Here is a 22979-nt window from a genome sequence, read left to right as displayed (position 1 = left end):
CACTTAAGCCGAAGTTATGAAATTCTAATGTTGCAGCTTTACAAATGTGAATTCTTGTTGGTGATTTCTAGAGGACTTCATAACATTGTAGTGTCCTAAGATGCTATATCATAGTTTTGTGCCCTCTTTGGCTCACCAGCATTCAGGCAAAAAAAGAATGATGAGAAGTAAATGAATAGAAGGAACCGAGTGCTGATCCCAAAATTTGAGACTAAAAGAGCTATATGTATTTGAGAAAAGCACAAAAAACTAAAGAAGACTGGGAAAATACACATTTAAAGCTTCAAAACTGGGAAATAACTACACACAAAAATGCCTCCGCGAACGTTAACATTAGGAGCCAATAAGAGGGCCATGTGCATTGCAAGTTTCGTAGACCGGCCCCTGATTATTTTAAGTTTGTGCTTTTCCTATGCAACCATCATTGATGAGAATGAGAGGAACTGAAAGTCGGAACTTTGACCTTTCTAGTGATACTCAGTGACAGGAAAGCCAAAAGACAGTTCCGTAACTCCGGTGTTTGTGCTTAATGTTTAGATCCTTTCTCGCCGTCTGCACTAACAAAATAATTTTTTTCTGAAACTTGGGGTGTATTCTTGGGCAAATTGTTTCGATATGATTGTAGATTAGGCATTACAGATGCCGAAACAAGTAGTTCCGAAAAATCAAGTTTTCTTTTTCCGCGATTTCCACTTTTTAAGACCCACGTCTCCACTTATATTACCAAAGCTGCACAGTGGGCTATGAGTGACACCTCTGTAGTGGGGAGGGCTCCAATTACCTTTGGTCACCTGAGTATCTTCACTGTGCACTGAAATTCATTTCATACTTAGCCTGCAACACTGAGGAAGTATACAAGTAGTGCAGTCATAGGTCCTGCTGAGCATGTTTTGCAGATTAGTTGTTTCTGATCTGCAATGTTTTTTACATAATAACTACTTCACATATCACATCTACAAACTCTAAACGTAAGGCTCTCAAATTACACACTATTTTTGCACCTTCGTGCTTCTCATATGCAACATACTATGTTTTGGTTGCAGGTACAGCCGGCACACTGTAGATGCTGGTTACAGAAACGCACCTCATTTGATGACATGTTGGTGAGATTTGCACGTAGACTACTTACGTCATATCTTGCAACACAAAAGTATGCAATGTTGTTACACTGACTTACATGCCTACACCTCCATATTTGATGCACTATATTTTTTTTTATCGTAAATATAATCAGTGAGACAAGTTTCTTTAGTCATCACAGTGTTGCCTGTTATTAATGAAAGAGAATATAGTGTACGACAGCTCTTGCATTTGGCCCTCATCAAAATGCAGCCACCATAGACACGAATGAGACCTTCGACCTCAGGCTCGGCAGCAAACTCCACAGCCACAAAGCCACATACATGCACACAAAATTCAGAAGAAAAATTTTCCCTTCCCATTTTCTCCGCTAATAACCAACCTTTTTTCCTCTAAATAAATGTCAAATCATGTCTACAAAAAAAAAAAAAATACCTCACCAGACCAAACTAACCTACTGTTGCTCTTCAGTGTCCATTTAAACTCTATCCACACAATGGGGAAGGAGGGCTAGTCAGAATTTTAATAGCACTCCGACTAAACCGCAGACAATGAACGCAGCCAGACCGCCCTAAGGTTATCGTGTAGTGTGCGAGGGAGCAAATAGTGTGAGGTGACCTGACCGAGCTGCCAAGGCAGACGAGGTTTGAAGGACACCAAAATAAAATCAGTTGAGTGTTGTGTCTCGGGACGCACGCACTGCTCGTGTTTGTCTTCTCCAGCTGCTCTCTCATTTCCCTCACAACCACGCCATAAGTAATGCTGCTGAACAGGCTAGTTGGTTGCTGGATTCTCAATTCATGTTACCAGCACAACATAGACATGACACAAAGAGAAGATGCAGACACCACAAACACTGGACTACAACTCTGGTAACATGAATCAAGAATTCAATGGCACCAGACTGCATACAAACTTTTAACACGTTCAGTGTGGCAGCACTTTTTGAAGCCCCAATTCCTATGCATCATGACCCACCAGTCAGTCACACACATTGCCTCTCAAGTGGGGTGTGATGCACCAGTGAGCCATGCACCATTTGCATCTATCTCAAACTTCAGAGAAATGGTGCTACTACACCTTCGATTGGAAGTGACCCTTGTTCACCTCCATAGATCTTTTTTTTTTCTAAGATGTTGCTTCTGCAATACAGGAGGCCCAGAACTTGCATACTGCACAGGGGGACTAACTTGTCATTGTAACTTGCCACTGATCTACAATGCAGTGAATGTGTTTATAACCTGACAAAGTTTTTGATGAACAACTTGAAAAAAATAATTAAATATCACTCAAAAATAATCGTAGGTATTAGATGGCTGTGATTTCATTGTGCCTTTCCCAGAGTGTGTTTAGTCAGACTCAAATGAAAGTGAGAGCCTTAAAAGGGCATGTTTAGGGCAGTTAACAGAAATAATGCAGGCATTGTAGTTCGTGACAGGGTTAAGGATACAGAAGCTCCCGCCATGATTGATTGATTGATTGATGTTTCATGTTTAATGGCGCAAGGGCCAGGTATGGCCAAAGAGCACCATGCTAGTGTTAATGAATTCGTAGTGGTCTGATGGGTTCTGTGAATTTATTGTGACATGGCTGTAAAGGGGCCTAAAAGAGTTGGTGTAAATTGCATAAAATCTACGCGTAATAAAATTATGACAATGATTAATGACATGGTACTATGAACACTAAAATGCACTGGGAAGGAATGATGCAATATACAAAATATGCGAGATTCTAAAATTGCCTAGAGCACTACTGCCTCGCCAGAGCCCTTGAAACACAAGGGCCTAGAGGCACATGCTATACGAAACATCTATCACAGCGGCATCCTCTGAAGATAGGAGGCGCTGCGAACGTATGGGGCTAATAACATGTAACACAACATTGTTCAGGAAACCTAGGACTGCGTTGGTGTCAAAGAGCAGTTCTGCGCCGAGTAACATTACAGGATGAAGGGGGTGTGCTGCCGGTATGCTAGGGGAAAATGTTTCTTTCTTTCAGATTCGGCTTTCCGACACTCCAGTAGGACGTGGAGGATGGTCAGCCTCTCCCCGCATCTACCATGGGTTCGAGGCTCGTTTCCCGTGAGTGAAAAGTCACGCGTGCCAAATGTGTGTCCTATTCTTAAACGACAGAATAGGACATCTGTTCGGCATGATTTTGTTACAGAAGGCCAGAAACCTAATTTAGCTTTATTACATGCAGCTTATTATTTATTTCTTCGCCCCACATACGTTGCCAGTGGTTTCGTAGTTTACTTCTTAAGAGAGGCTTCAGGTCTGTGACAGGGACCGAAGCACTAGGATTAACTGCATGCAATGAAATTGATGTGGCCATCTGGTCCGCTAGAATGTCACCCTCGATGCCCCTATGTCCAGGCACCCAGCATATAATCACATGTTGGTTAGATATATATGCTTTACGCAGAACGGAATAGAGTTCATTAATTACCGGATTTTTGTGGTTACAGAATGACGTCAAAGCCTTCAAAACACTAAGGCAGTTCGTATAAATAACTGATTTCTGGAGTTTTGATTTCTTCATATGCTTTACAGCTGACAATAGTGCGTAGGCCTCAGCCGTAAAGATGCTTGTTTCCGGATGCAGTACATCGGTTTCCGAGAAGGATGGACCGACGGCTGCATAGGACACCCCGTCGTGTGACTTCAATGCGTTTGTGTAGAACTCCGTGCAGGAGTGTGTACTAGAGTTCCTGGAAATGCATTTGGATTTCAATCTCTGGAGCGCGCTTTGTAACTTGCATGAAAGATATATCGCATTGTATCAGCTGCCACTCCCAAGGAGGTAGCAGCTTGGCTGGAGGCATTAAACGATGTTTGAGGAGTGGGACATGCATTTCATCACTAAGCTCCCTCACACGCAGCGAGAAAGGCTGTCTTACGGAGGGACAATTGCGAAAGAGTGTAGCATATGTCATATCGTTAACGGTATTAAAACACGGATGTTGAGTGTTCGAGTGGACTTTCAGAAAATATGTTTGGCTGATGTATGTTCTCTGCAGATGGAGTGACCATTCATTTGATTCTACATATAAACTTTCAATGGGACTTGTACTGAAAGCGCCAGTGGCCAGTTGGATTCCTAGATGGTGGACCGGATCTAGCATCTTTAGCGCACTAGGGGCGGCAGAATGATAGATCACGGCACCATATTCCAACCGTGATTGAATGAGGCTCTTGTAAAGATTCATTAAACATTTCCTGTCGCTGCCCCATGTTATGTGGGATAAAACTTTGAGTAAGTTCATTGTTTTTAAGGATTTGACCTTGAAATACTTTATGTGTGGAATAAAAGTTAGTTTAAAATCAAGTATGATGCCTAAGAACTTGTGTTCTTTGTTCACAGGTACATGTATTCGCTGACCATGCATTTCAATACTGGGATCTGCAATGAGCCCTTTGATTTTCGTGAAAAGCACGCAAGAACTCTTGTTGGGATTCACTTTATATCCGTTTTCGTCTGCCCATTTGGACACTTTGTCCAAGCCCTGTTGTACTTGCCTCTCACACACTGCAAGGTTGCAGGATTTGAAACCTATTTGTATATCATCTACGTAAACAGAATAAAAAATGGCTGGCAGTAATGAAGCACGAAGGGTGTTCATTTTCACGATAAAGAGTGTGCAGCTAAGCACACCTCCCTGAGGTACACCATTTTCTTGTATAAAAGGTGGCGACAATACATAGCCGATTTTAACGCGGAAGGTAGGTTTGGACAAATAGCTTTCTGGTACGTTTAACATATTTCCACGAATGCTCATTCCCGACAAGTCTTGCAAGATCCCGTATCGCCACATTGTGTCATACGCCTTCTCCGTATCGAAGAGAAGAACTGTTGATGCACAAATGCATCACGGATATTTCCTTCAATGCACACAAGATGATCAGTCGTGGACCGCCCTTCTCTGAAGCCACACTGACAGGGACCGAGCATATTGTTCAGTTCAAGGAAATGTATTAGTCTACGATTAATCATTTTTTTCAAATAGCTTACACAGACAACTTGTAAGAGCTATCGGGCGATAACTTGCCGCCAAGGAAGGGTCTTTATCGAGCTTCAAGACGGGAATAATAATAGCTTCCTTCCATGAGGATGGGAGGTATCCGGCACCCCAGATAGAGTTGAATGGTGCCAGAGGTGCAGAGCTTTTACATGTACTCAATGCAGCTTTAGGCTCGGCAATATTAAAAGGAGGGTTGTATGGTTCATCCAGACAGCATTTACGATCCGGTGCCTTAAGTTGAGCTAATTGTTTATATTTGAGGAATGATTTTGTGTAATGTGTGCATCTTGATACATGTTCGAAGTGTTCGCCCAGAGCGTTTGCCTGGTCCTCCGAAGTAGTCCCTTGGTCGTCCACTAAGGGCAGAGGGTGAATTTGTTGCCCCTTTATCTTTCTTACACCATTCCAAACTTTAGATTCTTGAGCGTAGGATGTGATGCCCGAGAGAAACCTCTCCCAGCTAGCTCTCCTTGCCTGTCTCTGCGCGCGCCTTCCTTGTGAATTGGTCAGTTTAAATTCTATGAGGTTTTCTGCAGTCGGGGAGCGACGCAGCAAACCCCATGCTTTGTTTTGTTTCTTTTGTGCCAGTCTGCACTGTTCAATCTACCAGGGTACCCGTCTTTTACAAAAGAGACCTTGTGTTTGGGGAATGAACTTTTCAGCTGGGTCGATTATAAAACCAGTAAAATATGCTACTGCGTTGACTATGTTAAGATCAGCGATAAGATCTCGTGATAAGTAAGTTGCTTCCTTAAAATCATTCCATTCGGCGGAGGCTAGCTTCCACCGGGGTGTATGTAGGGGGCATTCATTTTGAGGCTTTGAATTTAACATTACAGGAAAGTGGTCACTTCCATAGGGATTTTTTATTACATGCCATTGCAAGTCCGGGAAAATTGAAGCCGAGCCAATAGACAGGTCTATTGATGAATATGAATTGTTATGGATATTATAATAAGTTGGCTCCTCCTTGTTGAAGAGGCATGCACCGGAGTTCACAAGAAAATTTTCAATGAAACGGCCTCTCGCGTCACATCGCGAGTCTCCCCACATGGTGTGGTGGGCATTAAAATCACCTGCGAGTATGTAAGGGTCCGGAAGCTGGTCAATTAGGTTATAGAAATCGCTTTTTTCCAGATGAAAATTAGGGGGTATGTATAAGCAAAATACAGTGATCAATTTATTAAAGAGAATTGCCAGAATTTGTCAGAATTGACACTGTCTCAAGGGGCGTCTGAAGGGCGACCTGGTGACAAGCTACGGACTTGTCTACAACTATTGCTACACCGTCAGACGAGGTATTCGCCTCGTTGCGGTCTTTACGGTAGATGGCGTACTGACAAAGAAAGTTTGTTCGTATGCATTTAAGATGTGTGTCCTGAACACACAGCACCTTTGGGTTATGTTTGTGTAAGAGTTCTTTAATGTCATCGAGGTTGTGGATAAGACCTCTAACGTTCCAGTGTATTATTTGTGTAGCCATATTGTTCGTCTTTTTATGCTGTGTGTCAAGAGGAGTCAAGTGAGAGGAATGACTTATGGAGCCTTTTCAGGCCCCGTGATTATGGTACGAGTTTTGTCTTTTTTGGAGCGGTCGCGAGACTCACGCCGCTCCCAAGGTGCTGGATGCGCCGTCTGGCTCGGGGTTGTGTCCATCGACTCTTGGGAGCCGCTGGACTTCCGCTCACACGAGCGGGGTGTTTTCACCGTAGGCCTTGCCTCGGAAAGCAGGGCCTTGGAGGCCACCAACCCAGAGGTCGATGGGCCCTCCTTCAGGGACGGCGCAGCAGCGCTGGCTGCTGACGCCAGGGGGGCTGGTGGCAAGGCCGCAACCACATTCGTTGTGGGCTGGGCTGGAGCCGGAGTCTGCTGCGACATTGCCCTCTTGCGCGCCGCATCAGCATACCCTGAGGTATGGAAAAAGGAAACACGTTTCCGCGCTTCTTGAAATGAGATATTCTCTTTGATTTTCATTGTTATTATATCTTTTTCTTTTTTCCATGTGGGGCAAGTTCGAGAGTATGCTGCGTGTCCACCGTCACAGTTGGGACAGTGGGGTGTGCCATTACAGTTGTTGGATTCGTGTTCATGTTCGCCGCACTTTGCACAGGTCAGTCGTCCACGGCAGCTTTGTGAACCATGGCCATATCTCTGACACTTGAAGCATCTTCGGGGATTTGGGATGTAAGGCCCGACTCAAATTTTCGTATATCCCGTTTCTAGGGTTCCTGGTCGCACGCTCGATGCAAAGGAGAAGATGAGATACTTAGTTGGAATATCTTGGTTGTCTCGCTTGATCTTTATTCGTTGCACTTGAATCCCGTGTTCTTTCCAGCCCTCCAGGAGCTCTTCCTCACTCAGGCTCAAGAGATCTTCATCAGAGATGATTCCTTTACACGTGATCAATGATCGATGGGGGGTAACAGTGATTGCCACATCACGGAATGCTAAGAGATTGGAGAGTTTGCCATGCTGTTGAGTGTCGTGGACTTCAAGAAGAAGGTCGCCACTGCTCATTTTCGTCACTATGTAGCCAGCACCTAGTGTGTTGGTAAGACATTTAGCTACGATGAAACGTAAGATAGTTCTGACTGTCTTTTCGGGATCTTGACTGTGTATCACATGGAAGTGGGGGAAAGTTTCTTTGCGCTGGCTGAATAGCTGAAAAATTTTTTTGGTGTGCCCTCTTTTTGAAAGAGGACGATGGGAAAGAGGGGGAATGATGTCTTAGCCATGCAGAATTCATTTAATTTCGGTAGCTACGCCAGCCACCCACCACCAAGCCCAACAAGGGGATGCCACGATTCCGGGAGCAAACGCAGACACCAGCTGTACGTAGCTACTATAACCTAATATAAAATAGCCAAGGTTGGATACATGCACCAGGTTAACCCTTGTCGCCTAGAAATTTGGAAGTGAGAAGAAGTGAGAAGACAGGAAAGAAGAGACAGCAAGAGGGAAAGCAAAAGATTGAAGAGAGGGACAAGAAAAGGCAGCTGCCGATTTCCTCCAGACGGGTCAGTCTGGAGGTGCCGTCTATGTGAAGCAGAGGCTGAAGAGGTGTGCTGTCTCCGCCAGGCGGCTTTGAAGGTCCAAACACCCAGCATCAGCTCAAACCCCAGGATCCCCCTTTTCCCAGACATGGCTAAGCCACGCACGGCTACACGCGGGAGTGTCCAATACTCGTGTGCTTGGGTACGTGGTGTCGCAACACACCAAACGCCTGCTCACGCAGACGCCCCTGCAGGGCTCCCGCCATGAAAGGGTGCTGCGGCCACTCTCAATCCTTCCACGTTCGCAAAATTAATTCCCTTGCACCTAAGAGGAGGCATCCGAGCAGTTCACTAACAACGAACGTGCATCAAAAGTCAGTCCCGACGAATGCGAGACTAAATTCAGCTCTGAGCATAAACACTTTTGGGACTCTATGAAAGGGGTCTAGGAGGGGGATAGCTGACCCATGTATAATGGCTGAACCTAGAAGAACACTCTATTCGACCAGAAACCCAGATACTTTCCTGTTGCCGAGTGCAGAAATATGGTTCCATAATGTAAAAATGCATAACACCCAAATTCCTCAATCGGTCAATGCCCATCAAATAAATATGAGCAAGTCTTGCCAAAGATACTGACTTATAGCATTATGTTCAGACCTGTGTAAGTTGTTACAGTCGATATTCCGATAATTCGACCCTGGTGGGACCTACAAAACTGGTCGAATTATCCGGCGGGTCTAAAAACGCCAAAACGCGCCGTCAATCAGTTGGCAGTATTTGCCTTTAAAGTTAGCTTCGCCACAATGCGTGTTATGCGGTGAAGCATACCAAGCGGGGGAAACGTGCCACTGTTGCGGAACATAGCACGTGTTTCTTATTTTGAATTGAAGTTTATTCTCCTTGAACAAATACACAAGTAAGGGGTAGCCACAAAAAGCTACTGAGATTAGTAGCTTGACGAGGTGGCTGCCCCTTTACACAGCAGCAGCAGCAGCAGTTATTAAACAATTTTCATACAAATGACTGCTTTTACACATATGTACGGACAATGATTGACAATGATTTACACATGTAGATGCGCCATCTCGCTAACAGTACGAGCACCGAGACACCTAATAAATTTACTGGCATGCCTTCAGAGTTTGAGATAGGCCCTTAAATGTCCCCTCTACTTTCGGAGTTTTTCACCTTACCGCCTTTCTTTTCACATGAATCAAAAAATCAAATTAAGTGGGGTAAAATTAACGGAAGTCTACTGTAGTATATATTTATGTTTGCCATTGTTATTCTGATTAACTACGTGTATATTTGCAAGCATGTGCGGCACAGATTTCATACACATTTAATAGGTATTGACGGTCTATAGTTGTCGATCCATGATTTTGGCAAAGTAGTGCACTTGGAAAAAACACATTCACAGCATCATTCATTGATGAGGACATACACAGGCGCTTGCAACTATTGGTTTATTGCTCAAAGACGTGTTTTTTTAGTAAACGCTTTGCTAAGTGCATGCGCTGCAACAGCTAGATGGCGGGGAAAACAAGAAAAAAAAATAACAAATAGATGGAGATAACCATCACCGTGTGACGCTCAACATAGAATCAAATGCCCAGGTAGAGGCATGCTTTTTTCCGAAAAATGATACTGCGCCTGTGTTACAGCGCCTGTGCATGTCCTCATCATTCATGCTTGTGTGAGTGTTTTTTCCAAGTGCACTACTTTACCAAAATTTTTATATGTATTCCCTGCTACTGCTGACTTCCAGTGGTGGTGAGGTCAGTCAAGTTACACTGCAATGCTGCTTTTTTTCTCATCACTTCCAGTTTTATGGAAACTGGAATAAACTTATTGATTGATTGATTCCACTAATGTTGGGAGAACCTCCTTGCACACTGTGAGAAAGGGCACCACAAAGCTGTAACTAATTCTTTTACAGACAGATCTATCCTTTCGTATCTCACAAACACCCACACCTCAGGGTTCACAGCAATTGAGCGTCTGAGCAAGGTAAACGTGGAGACAGAAATTCAGACAAGGCAACTTGCTGGCAAATATGCGCACATTCCCTTTGAGGGACACTTGCTACTCCATCACCGACTGCAGTCTATTGTAAGTCGGGCCCCTCTGCTGCTACAACAACACAACGGATAGGCAGACAACTTACTTTGTCCGACCCGTGACAGTGTTGGCGAGGGTTCTCAGGATGTTTGGTGGCTTGATGAGCTCCTTCAGGATGTTGGACTCCGTCGCAAGCGGGAAGCCATTGTCCAACATTTCATCCAGAAGCTGCACATTTCACTAATCTGTTCACCTGTGCACATGTACCACTACCGTGCAATTTCTCCAGAATGTGTACATTCAAAAATGCTGCACTGCTGCTAGCCTCCCCTAGGACAACATTATTTCTTTGACATTCTAGCATAGGCATAACATAAGAAGCCAACAAACAAAGATACCAACGACAACACATGGGAAATTACTTGTACTTAGTAACTGAATTAAAGAAATGATAAATTAATGGAACTGGAAGTGGATGAAAAAACAACTTCTCACAGGTGGGGAACAATCCATTAATTTATCATTTCTTTAATTCAGTTAATAAGCACAAGTAATTTCCCATGTGTTGTTCTTGGTGTCTGTTTGTTGGCTCTTTATGATATGATTAATAAAAATCGGACCCCTCAGTTAACCCCCTTTCTTCTCGTTCATTCTGTAAAGAGGGTCTCGAATCCGGCAACATCAATGCCTTCAGGTAGCATGTGTGGGTTTATTGACCAGGTGCTTTCAACCAAAAAGATCACGTACATGTCATGTCTGCGGTTGAAAGGATGTTCCACACCCGCTGCCAAGGTTTGCTAGTGGTGGTGCTGGTTAACACTTTCAGGGCTAGTTCTGGTAGTAACACATAAATACCCCAGAAGGTAGATGAGAAAACGGCGCAGCAGTAGCTCAATTGGTAGAGCATGCCACGCGTAATGCAAACGTGGGATCATTCCCCACCTGCGGCAAGTTGTTTTTTCATCCGCTTTCAATTCCATTAATTTATCCTTTGTTTAATTCGATGAGTAAATACAAGTAATTTCCCGTGTTGTCCGTGGTGTCTTTGTTTGTTGGCTTCTTATGATATGATTAATAAAAATCAGGTCCCTTGGTTAACCCCCTTTCTTCTCATTCATAGCATGAACATAACTTACACAACTGAAGGACTAGATCATGGCTTGAATAGTAAAGCACAACATAAAAAGTATACAAAGATTACAGTTACTTTCACTGCTCACTACAAATTGTGAATTCCTAACTATGGTCCAAAATTGAAATGAAATTAAATTTTGGAGCTTTACGTGTCAAAATCGTGATCTAATTATAAGGAATGCAGCAGAGGAGGCCTCCGGATTAATTCTGACCATCTAGGGTTCTTTAATATGCACCTAATTGTAAGTAACAAGCATTTTTCCATTCTGTTCCCACTGCAATGCAGCCACTGCAAGCAGGATCAAACCTGCGACCTCGAGCTCAACAGCACCATGCCATAAGCTACTGGGCTACCGCAGTGGGAAGCTTCCAAATTTGTTCATTTGTAAGCGCATAAGGAATCCACTTCCACAGTGCTAAAGATACTTCCTTCTTTACTGTAAACTAATAGAAACTAATATTTAGACACTGACAATCTATCTTTATCTGACTGCACAGCCACGAGTTGCATGCGGGCCTAGAGAGACGTCACAATATGGGGGCAAGGTAGACTCCACATTAATTTGAATCAGACAGATTGTTTTTCACTCCTTCGTCAAATGCAAATAATCAGACAATAAAAAACAATATAATCACAACAAAGCATACCTCGTAAACAACCACATAATGCTCCTTGATAAGGAACTCTGTGCAATCACTGAAGTAGTCCACAAATGTGTCCACCACACGATGCAAGAACTCAATCACAAACAGCGGTGGTACTGCAAGGAGGAGGGGAGAGTTGAGCAGGTGAGAAGCTAGGATACATCACAGAAATAAAGCAAACGTTGGTTGAAAGATTGATTCCCTGAATGCATGTGATGTTGCAAGGCAAACACGGGTACAATGACAGACACCGTAGTGAAGGGCTCTAGATTAATTTTGACCGTCTTTAGTTCTCTAGTGTCCGCCCAATGCTCAGTACGGAGCACTTTTGCATTAAGGCTTTGTTGGAATGCAGTGCTGTAGTCGGCAATCAAACCCACAACCTCATGCTCAGCAGCAGGTTGCCACAACCACTGAACCACCGCAGCTGGTATATAAAATGAAAGACTGCCCTAAACAAGAAGTGCTTGCTTAGAGAGTATGCAGAGAGTTGCATCCTTTCGTGGGCACAACTCCCACGAAAGAAGCCTGCACAGGACGAACATCCAAGACCTTCTAGTGCTCTTAAATTCATTACTCTGACTTACTGTGTGCACTGGTAGGGAGCATACATGACAAGGGACCAAAAGTGAGAAAACACACCAACTGAAGTGCATTATCTTCTCTTTTTCTGTTCTTTGCCTCGAGTGCACTGCTCAAGTCAAAGATGAACTGTAACCAATTAGCCCAAATGCATATCCTGCCGATAGGCACCAGTGCTATCAGTGAGTTTAATGCATTTTGCAAAAGTGCACACCAATTTTCAGGCTGTGTCTATCTTAGTAGAGACATGAATCATGCTTTTCGTGTGTACTGACTTGATCCCAAGAGCATGAACCCATCAATGCAGCTAACAGCACAGACAGCTTGCAAGTGTTGTATTATTGGCAAATGGCCATGTCCTGGGATCAAGTTGGTGCATGTGAGTACAACTTGCCATCATGATATGGAGGCAGCCCAAAGGTGGACCTCTGCGCACCCGAACCTCCACCCATAGAGTTATTAGCAAGTTACACAGAAGGCACTGCGAAACATGCACTCATGTAGTGATATGAACAGAACAGTACGTTGCACATAAACATTCACAAAACTGAACTGTTGTGATGATTACATCAATAAGCAATAGCCTCTATGCATTTGTTGAGAAAGGGTGTAAGAGGCATCAGCACTTATCATTTATTCATTGTTCATTTTAGTAAACTGCTACATTATAATCACAAGATGCAACATACCTTAGTTGGGCACTCTTTGAGCATACTTGGCCCTTGTACCAGTAAACAACAGGTATTAATCAATCGAACCCACTGCAACAATAAATGGTGTTCCAAGACCAAAAAAAAAAAAAAACTAAATGCTTAGATCTCGTTCAGTCAATATGAAAGTTATAAGGAGGTTCCACTTTTCAAAAGCCTTATTTGTCAGCAGGTAGTGTGCAGCGGTTCTTTTTATGTTGCAGTTGTCTTAAATATGTTTATGATAATGCAGTGAAACAAAAGAAGTCAGATGTTTCGTATTTGGACAATAGAAACACCAAGTCAGTAACAAGACAACATTTGTGACACACTCACAAGCCTGCCTGAATACATGAAAAAAAAAAAGCTTTACGCTGCACACAAGATGCAAAGCACATTTTTACTGCATAAATACAGTATACCATGACATGCAATGTAATTCTGTAATTGAAATAAAGTGGAAGACAATTGCTTTAAAGAAAGATTTTCTCGACGTCAATGATACCTTTACTGCACATGCACTCACCCTCGGACATAGTGACAGCCACAAAGAACATCTTGTTGCGGTAGATGTTGATGAGGTAGTGATGCGGGGCAGAGATGACAGGCGGGATATCCTCAGGGCTGGCAGCTTTCTTTTGCACGTCGAAGAAGTAGTCGCACACCGACCGGTGGATGACACTCTTCCAGTGCTTTTCCATAAAGACATCCCTATGATTACCAGAAAAAATGCCCATGAAATGCACATGTTCTCAGTATGTTTCACCATTTCATTTTACACGAATGCTCAAGGAGCGTTTGTGCCATCACCACTGGCGATGGCACAAATGTCAGCGCTGCCATTGGCACTGTCATGTCACAGTATTGGCGCGCATGTGCAGCCCGCGCGTGGAGGGTTAGAAAGCCTCCAGAGACACACAGTGAATTTGGCGGTAAAAGCGATGAAGCCAAGTGGACAAACTATCACACTGCACTCTATTGGGTCTGCCGGAGCTGGGGCAGCATTCTAGCTTCCACTGCTGGCATGAGCGCTGTGCACATACACATTGGCTTTGCTGCCATGCAGCTGTGTGCATACAACACCGTGGTGCATGCACTGGTCTGAGCAGAACGGACAGTAAACGTCAAGGTAATTCTATGTAATCCTTTCTTTGGGCGCTGGTGAACACCAATCATTTACCTTTGCTCTCATCTCGTTTACCATCAAGATGCAACACCTGCAATGCTCTTGGTGGTGCTCTTCATCCCGCCAGCTTTCTAAGACGCCTCCAGTGCAATGCTAAACCTTGCTATTTCTTTCAATGCTTCGTCTTCAGACAAAACTGCCATCCTTTTTTTTTCTTATACCCAGCCAGCCAAGGGAGCATTCACAAGAGAAGAACAGAGGCCCTAGCAAACGAACTCCTCAAGCAAGCCAAAACAGTAAAAAAAAATGTTCTAGCGAATTAAAAGCAAGGACAAGGACAAAGTCAAAACAAGGCAAAGGCACTACCAAGAAGATGTCAAACTGGAAATAACAAAAATGAAAAACGAATTGGTAACAAAGGCATTAGCTGATCTGCAGGTAATGTGTGAAGTAAAGAATTCTAGCAGTCAACTATACTGACTGCCCAAGTCTTGCTTTCTAGAAGCACCCACTATATTAACTACCCAAGTCTGCCTCACTAGCGCTAAAGCCTAGGAGGCCCAGTGCATCGGTGCAACATGAAAATTTCCTCAACAATCACAGCGTCACCTACTACCATCTTCATTGAGCAGGAAGGAAACCATAGTGCTCATTTCTCGGGAAGGAGGAGGAAAAAGGAAAATCTTCATATAAATTCGTTGACATACAACATTATCATGCAGACTGTAGTTCTGCACTGTGATAAGTAGCAAATTACTAAAGCCACTGTTGCGAATGTGGCTTAACCACATCAATCACGCATGTTATAAAGTAAAGCAACAGCCCTTAAAAATAATTCTGAGAGAGCACAAGTTTTCCAGGAAACATCATTACTGTAGCCCGCCAGGAGAATGACCCTAGTGCCAATGGTGCTAAAAAAATTCAGAGGAAGCCTGTATGCTGTATTTTAAATTCGCTTGTGGTTTATTGCTGTGCCCAGGTTAGTTTCACCCATTTTAACATGGCAATGTGTGTCTCAATGGCTCAATGTGTACAGTTGGACTTGTGCATCCCAGTTGATGGTGGCAAAACAAAAAGGCCCACTTTATGAAAAAGAGGCTTTCTTTGACTCTCCTCCCCTCACTGTGGGTGCTGGCCTGCTGCTGTCTTGCAGATTATACAACTGGGGCCACTGGGTATGTACCACTTGTGTGTCCAAACAGACAAGCAGAACAAGAAGCAAGAAGCGTTTTGGCATCAAAAGCAGCCAAATGTGAAGAAAGAAGTGAACAGGAGGAGGCCAGAGTGTGCACTGAACAAGCACTGTTGAGCTACAGAGAAATCAAGTGAAGAAATTTCAATCACTGATGCCCGCCATATGCACGAGATCCGCCATTTTTCTTATTACTTTTAAAATATTCCTGAACATATAAATGTGCATTTTTTTCTAGAAAGGCATCAAAAACATGCAACCAAAACAAGATGAAATTCATTCCCTAGTCATGTCCAACAAAGTGAGAAGTAAAGATAGACTGAGAAGGTTGAACATTCAAAAGCAACACAGGGTAGAAGGCTGGTGGGTTGTTAGTGATGCATAATTAGACATATAGCACAGGAACATAAGATGAACTGGAGCGCTCTGCGTGTTCATCTTGCCTGCCTTGTACGACTAATGAAACATAGTGCGTTTAAGGACTAAGTATAAACAGTGCATTCAGAAGCATTATACATCTAAAATGATAACCACCAGGCAATGACACTTGTATTCATCAAATGGAACCTGAAGCAATAGTGTTCTCTGCAACATTTATCCCGGCAAATGACACAGGGCCTACAGAGATCAAACTTAGCAGGCACAGTAGTTTTGGGGCTCAATGGATAACAGCAATGACAGTGGACTTCAACAGCAATCAACAAACAACATTTGGCAGGTGCAGTTATGAGCAAGTTAATGGTTCATGTTCATGATGGATCAAGTTCAGAAACTGATGGAGCATCAGTTGTGCTTCAAAGCAAGGTCTTCTCCTGATCTACTGATGGGTGGAAAGGTGGGAATCCTGCATTGATGAAAACTACCTACATCTCCCCATAAACAAGGGCTCCAAAGGTGCCCATCAGCTTAGCGGTGTTTCTTCCAAGCTCAATGTGTTCAAACTAGCTCTGCTGTTTCATGCACAATGCAGGGAACAAAATGCTGACAGGCTTCTTGTTCTCCATCCTATCAGTGAGTAAAGAACAAGAAAATTCTAAGCATCCAGTGCGGTGAGCAATTTTGGGTGAGTGTTAATAAGAGTGTTGGTAGAAAACGCGATGTTTTCCAATATTGCTAAATAAAATATAAATTAAATAAAGAAAGTAATGACGCCCAAACAAAGTTGTAGTGCTGTTTACTCTTCCACAGTTGCACACCAATAAGCCAAAGTAGCAATAATTTCTGAAAGACATTTTTAACATTCTCAGCTATGCAGTCACGAAAAAACTAAAATTTTTTTACCCTCGTCTTCCCCAGGAATGTGTAGGGAAACCCGCAGGGAAGCTGTACAAAAGTTATTAGGATAGCTCATTGGGCAAGTTGTGCTCCTGAAGGTGGCTTACAAAAGCTTTACCCAGATTCTGTGCTGCAGTGAAGCTTTCGTGTCTCGGGACATAGTGATAAACGCACAACAGCTACACTCACCCACACACTAGTATAAAGCGAGAAGAATACCCAGGCATGCACATATTGCAAGGAACGAGTGGCCAGCTGAGCACTCGTACAGTTGCTCATTTACTGACGACCATGTATAGTCAGGATAGAGTGACACAGAGGGTAACATGCAACCATCCAGGCTTCCTGAACAATTCAGGCTGCTTACAAGGACACTTTCACATTACGCTTTCTTTTCTCAATGACCACAGCATGGAAACCATGAAGTTTTCTTACAACATAGCCTAGGCAGAAATCTGGCATCACCATCCATCTAAGTTACTTCAACAGCACTGAAGTACCATGGCAATGCTGGGACATGAACGGTCCAGCCTTGTTTTGAACATGGCTTTGCCTAAAATATGGTGATGGCTGCGCAAGGTAAAGCTAGCATGGAATTTAAGAAAAGTTTTGATTTTCCCTTTTAACGTTACTTGCACTGGTTTTCTCACTTACAATGTAACAAATAAATGCAGAAAAACATACGACTGACATCAGCACACATCAAGCGCAGGTCTCCCCATTCTTTGGCTTTAGCAACCTGCTGTAGGCACTGCCCACACGATACAACCATACCCCCTATTGGAAGTATACTTGCATTTTAATAAAAAGTTCTAGATAAGAATATAGCAAAAACGGCATCTTACACAATGTTCCAAAATAGACTGAACCACAGTGACAGACAGAACACTATTCACCACGCAGATGGCAAGGCGCCTTGGCTCTCCAAGTGAAAGTGCCAATCCGAAGACCCCTTTCACAGCATTCCCATGCATACAACAGCACTGCAAATGCCACTATTCCCTCTAAATAAATATAAGAAATTGATGAAAAGAGATGATGCATAACCACTTACACTATCATGAGTGCTCAAGTTACCACACCTTGCAGTGCTGACTTTTTATTAGAGTTGGCAAATTATGCTTTGTACGTCATGTCATTTACGTCACTAATTTATTACTGTTCAACAAGATTTAGCCACAGTGCTTTCTTACATGCCTCTTATTTATGCACATTTAATTCTTCAATTATGCTTTTCACACTAAAACCTGTAATTCTTCCTTGTTAACGATTTTTTGAAACTGCTGTAACATGTGTTTTATTACGTTTTGTTAGCAAAGGAGGTCCCGTTGCAGTCTTTGATTTCGAGACCTCCTTCTGTATATTAACATCCTGTAATCTTTCTAATCATCACAACAAAATAAGATTCTGATTTACACTGTCATTAGAGACATTAAAGGAGAAACACTAAATCAGTTTAGGCTGACAGAGTATTCTTTCAGAACTCTATTTTCATAAATTTCTACGTAGGAGGTTGATGAGCAAAAAAGAAACTGAAGGCCAAAATTCCATTTCTTAAATTTCATGCCTAAACTATGGCACTGTCAGTGTGATGTCACCGATTTCAAAGTATTATCTCGTATTTGGGCCATTATGGCACAGTTAAAAGTTATCTTTGGCTCATTCAGAATAAAATACAGCCTGTATCCAATTACAAAAGCTAGGTCCACGCAGGTGCTGTCAAAATCCATGATGCCACAGCAAGCTGGTGCAGGAACTCAAAGGTGGCGCTGCCACCCATCTTTCATTTCCACACCTTTTCTGGCTTTTGAGGCCTCCTGTCACAGTGGTTTTATCGGTACTCTCGGAGGGCTGTTTACTAATACAGCTCAGCTTTATCTTCTCTCCAGTATCCCTTTATTACAATAATTTGCAGTAATGCATGGCTCACCAAGAAGACAGTATTTTGACAGTGGCTAAAGCAAGGTCCGGTCAAACGCTACTACACATACTTGGTGTGTGTCTTTTGCCATATACATGTAGCAACCACAACCCCCATCATGTTGCCCTTCTTGGCAAACCAAACATGCTTCAAAGATAGTATCACACTAAAGCTAAGCACTTGTGCCAAGCCAACCCTCCGCAAAGTATGTAATGCTTAAAGCAAAAATCACTGAATGACCTTGTATCCAAAGGAAAATCAGTTCGGCTGTTTGTAATAATCGTGACATCTGCACGATTGTGCTACCCCATGAGCCTGCTAACAAGCAGTGACACAGAAGCATGTTGCCGAATGAAGCCGGGTGATAGAAATGGTGTTGTGTTAGCCTAAAGAATTGCTACTTGTGCCTCATTGCAAGCAAGATGCTCAGTGGTGACTTAGAAACCAATGTATGCCATGCAAAAAATAAAGGACACACTTTAATGCAGTGCACAATCTGTTTGTACTTAGGCATTGTCACCATGATGTTGGTGAAAGTAAGTAGAGTAAAACTTCCTTAATTGCAACTAGAAAGGAAAAGGCACCTCATTCTTGTATTTGAAATGCATACAGATTCTTAGGTGTCCAGCTTTGGCCTTTTTTTTTTTTTCTTTACCAGCATGTTTCAGTGCTTTTTGGACATGTACATTTAGTTAACATAACCTTTAGAATTAAAATTTTCATATTTAATTTGCCATTTTCCTGACAGTGTATTCATTTAATTATACCATGATTGTTAAAAAACTTAATTTTCCCACAACCCTCTATAATGCCCCATGCATTGAAGGTGTTTCACCTAAATTTTTTCGAGTTTCACCTCAAGAATTTCACCTCAATTCACTGACAATTTGTTTGATACTGTAGCATAAGCTACACACCACAAGTGCAGATCATCTCAAGACTGTTGCTCTTCTTTGCTATCTTACTCATCACTTCAAAGTCATGAAACACTCCTGATCCTGCTGAGCACCAAAGCAAGCATAATCACTCTGTGCTGCAAGCTACTGTTTCCATCCTGGCACACTAATATGCCGAGCGAAACGCAATCCATGGATGGGTCACTGACATCACAATGGTGCATCTGTCTCAAGGATTTCCTTGACTCTAACGTTGCCTTCCCACATAGTTGTCAAAATGTTGCCGCTCCACATGCAGTGCAACAGCCAGGAGAGACCTTCGTAGTTTCACTAGAGTGCAGTCCTGTTTAGGCAAAGTTCACAAGGGGTACCATTTTTCACAATGTGTTCTGTTTAACAGAAATACATTATTATTGTACCCATGTGCGGGCAGCCGACCAAAGTATTGCACGAAATTCATTTATCCGACAGTTCCAGTTTGACAAGTTTCACTGAAGTGGAGTTCACTAAACTCTACAAACTAAGCACTGCATGAATGAACGAAAGTAACAACCGCTTTGTTAGTTTCCTTCACTCATTACCATGGGGCGCTTTACTTCACCTTTTTTTTTTTTTTTTTTGCGAGCACAAGCATGACATGCACGTCAGCGTGAGGAACGCAGTTACTTGACCATATACAACACTATACCACACAAATGTGAATGACACTGCACCACAGGGACATCTGGATACATTTATAGCAGCACTGCATCGTCCAAGAGCTTTGCACTACATTTAAAGTTCATTATTCGGCTCCCAGTGAGCCACAGGACGGCATTACATCCTTGCGGCGTTTCCTGCGCGGCACAAACTGCAACTCTTTAGTGTGAACAAGGTCTAGGTGTGCTCCACCACGCATGTTTCTACACAGGATTACGGTCATGAGTACTGGATGTTTGTATTGGTACCGCAAGGTATCAGCGGTAGCAGTATGTGGAGCCACCCACTGAAACTACCGATGTAAGAACAAGGCTGCCGACTTGGACATGATAGTTCATTGTTTACATTGCAATCGCGGGGACTCAACGTAAATTGTTCGCAGTTAAGAAGAGTTCCAAGAGAGCACATTAATACAACACGCAACTTTTGAGATGCTCAACGAGCGAGCCACAAGATCACTAAAAAGAGACAAGCCGGCGGTCTACGAACGATATGGAGCAAAAGCATAAACAGAAATGCGTCAAGCACATCTTACCCAGAGCCATTTATGACGAAAACGCTGTGGATCATGGTGGCTAAGTAAGATATCTTACCCTACCCGATTCAGAAAAGTTTTTTTCCAGCTTCCAATTGATAACAGTTGCTATAACATGGCACGCAGGCTCGGCTGACACGATGGGCTACGACTAGATAAAGGCGAAGCGCCAATAGCTCTATAAGTGAACAAATTCGCTCTAATCAATATCCTAATAACTATACTACTAACGTTACGCGATGCTCGGTCGTAAACAACGCATGCTGAAGATGACGAGCAGCTGACCGCAGCCCAACGAAATCACGCCGCCCCGCGACTGCCTACCGCCGCTGACACTTGCCGACGCGGCATGGGACAGTTGCCGACAGGGGAATAAGTGGCGCAACCAACCCTTTAACGTTAGGTATGTAAATTTTCGCTTATTATACTGTTAATTCTACATAAAAAGCGCCCTCAAAATCTTAACTGCGCTAGTGTACTTATAATACTTTTTAGTCAATAATAAGAAGTCTCACCCTTCCATCAGCGAATCGGAATGGCGGAAAGTTTGAACAACGAAGTGGATAGGTATGTGGATAGGGTTCTGATGAACAGAGTGGTATTCTGATGAACACTGCACAAATGGGCCCGGATTCATTTCTACTAGCTGCAGTTTTGTAATGTGCACTCACACCTCGGTACTTAAGCGCTTATTCATTCCGCCCCCATGAATGTGTCTGGGAATCGAAACGACGCTCAGCAACAGGACGCCATAACCACTGAGTCGTGGTAATGTCATACGTTAAGTGACGGGTCAGATGTCGAAGGGTAAAGGTGATGGTCTACTATACAACAATGAAAAACAACCATGTGTTATATTTCTGTGCCGCTCACAAACTATCTGCTGCGGGTAGCTACCTGTTCATGCTGATAGCTTATCAGATGATCCACAAACTCTTCAAGAGATCATGAAACGCGGCATTGACGTCGTACCAGCTTATGCGGTGTGAAGGGGTCTGACGTGCTCACCGGAAAAATCCGAATACCTCCAGATCAAGCCCGGCAGAAGTAGCTGTCCCGGGGGAATACCACGGGGGAGGCGCTTCCTTGAACTTAAGGTTGGAGGACTTTAGGTCGGAGGTGTAAACTTTTTTTAGAGTGCACGCCTACACTCTTAGAAAAAGGTACAGGCTTTGGAGTGTATATCTGCCACACAACAATAATCGTCATCTGCCTTGCTTGCGTTTCCTTTCTTGAAAACGCTGCGCTCGTTACTTTCCTATCGGGAATGCTATCTCATGCTGATAACGCGCATGCCGTTCGTTACTGGAAAGTACCGGGCTCGCCGCGTTAAAGAAAGGAAATGCGGACAAGACATGCAGATGACGATTATCGTTGTGTGGCAAATATACATCCCAAAGGGTGCAACTTATAGCGGACACTCTTAAAACGGTTGCACCTTTTGGGGTGTATATTTGTCCCACAACAATAATCGTCATCCGCCTTGCTTTCGTTTCCTTTCTTTAACGCGGGAGCCCGATACTTTCCAGTAACGAATGACATGGGCGTTATCAGCATGACATAGCATTCCCGTCAGGAAAGTAACGAGCGCGGCGTTTTCAAGAAAGGAAATGCGGGCAAGGCAGATGACGATTATCGTTGTGTGGCAAATATACACTCCAAAGGGTGTAAACGTTTCTTAGCGTGTACACTCTTAAAACGGTTGCACCCTTTGGGTGTATATTTGTCCCACAACGATAATCGTCATCTGCCTTGCTTGCGTTTCCTTTCCTGAAAACTCAGCGCTCGCTACTTTCCTGTCGAGAATGCTGCGTCACACTGATAACGCGCATGCCGTTCGTGACTGGGAAGTACCGGGCTCGCAGCGTTAAAGAAAGGTGGTGGTGGCGGTGGAAAAACTTTATTCATTATTGAGAGAGAATAGGGGAGTAAGGAAAAGGGTAGTGTGGGAGGGAAGCGGTTGGGTGGGCCCCTATTCCAGGACACCAGTGGACCTGGCTACTCTCTCCGCCTGGTCCAAGAGGCCCCTTTGGGCCGCCAGCCCCGACCGGGCGAGGAGGATCTCCCACGGCTCCCTATAGTAGGTAAGCATCTCAGGCGAGTTCGCTTCTGGTGGTCTTTTTGTAC

General features: G+C 43.5%; 1 protein-coding gene across 1 annotated transcript in view; it reads right to left on the bottom strand.

Annotated features, from left to right (window-relative positions):
* Nucleotides 1-21204, bottom strand: part of cm (AP-3 complex subunit carmine) — an 80162-nt gene extending 58958 nt beyond the window's left edge. The window contains exons 1-4 of the mRNA XM_075678427.1: nt 20853-21204; nt 13735-13919; nt 11941-12053; nt 10265-10386 (exon numbers count right to left, since the gene is read on the bottom strand). Of these exons, the coding sequence (XP_075534542.1) occupies nt 10265-10386; nt 11941-12053; nt 13735-13919; nt 20853-20887 (455 nt within the window). The 5' untranslated portion in view covers nt 20888-21204. The remainder of the gene's footprint in view (nt 1-10264; nt 10387-11940; nt 12054-13734; nt 13920-20852) is intronic.
* Between the last annotated feature and the right edge of the window lie 1775 nt (nt 21205-22979).

Source organism: Dermacentor variabilis, unplaced genomic scaffold (genome assembly GCF_050947875.1).
Source record: "Dermacentor variabilis isolate Ectoservices unplaced genomic scaffold, ASM5094787v1 scaffold_20, whole genome shotgun sequence".
NCBI classification, from domain to species: Eukaryota; Metazoa; Arthropoda; class Arachnida; order Ixodida; family Ixodidae; genus Dermacentor; species Dermacentor variabilis.
This window is presented reverse-complemented; position numbering and strand designations above follow the sequence as displayed.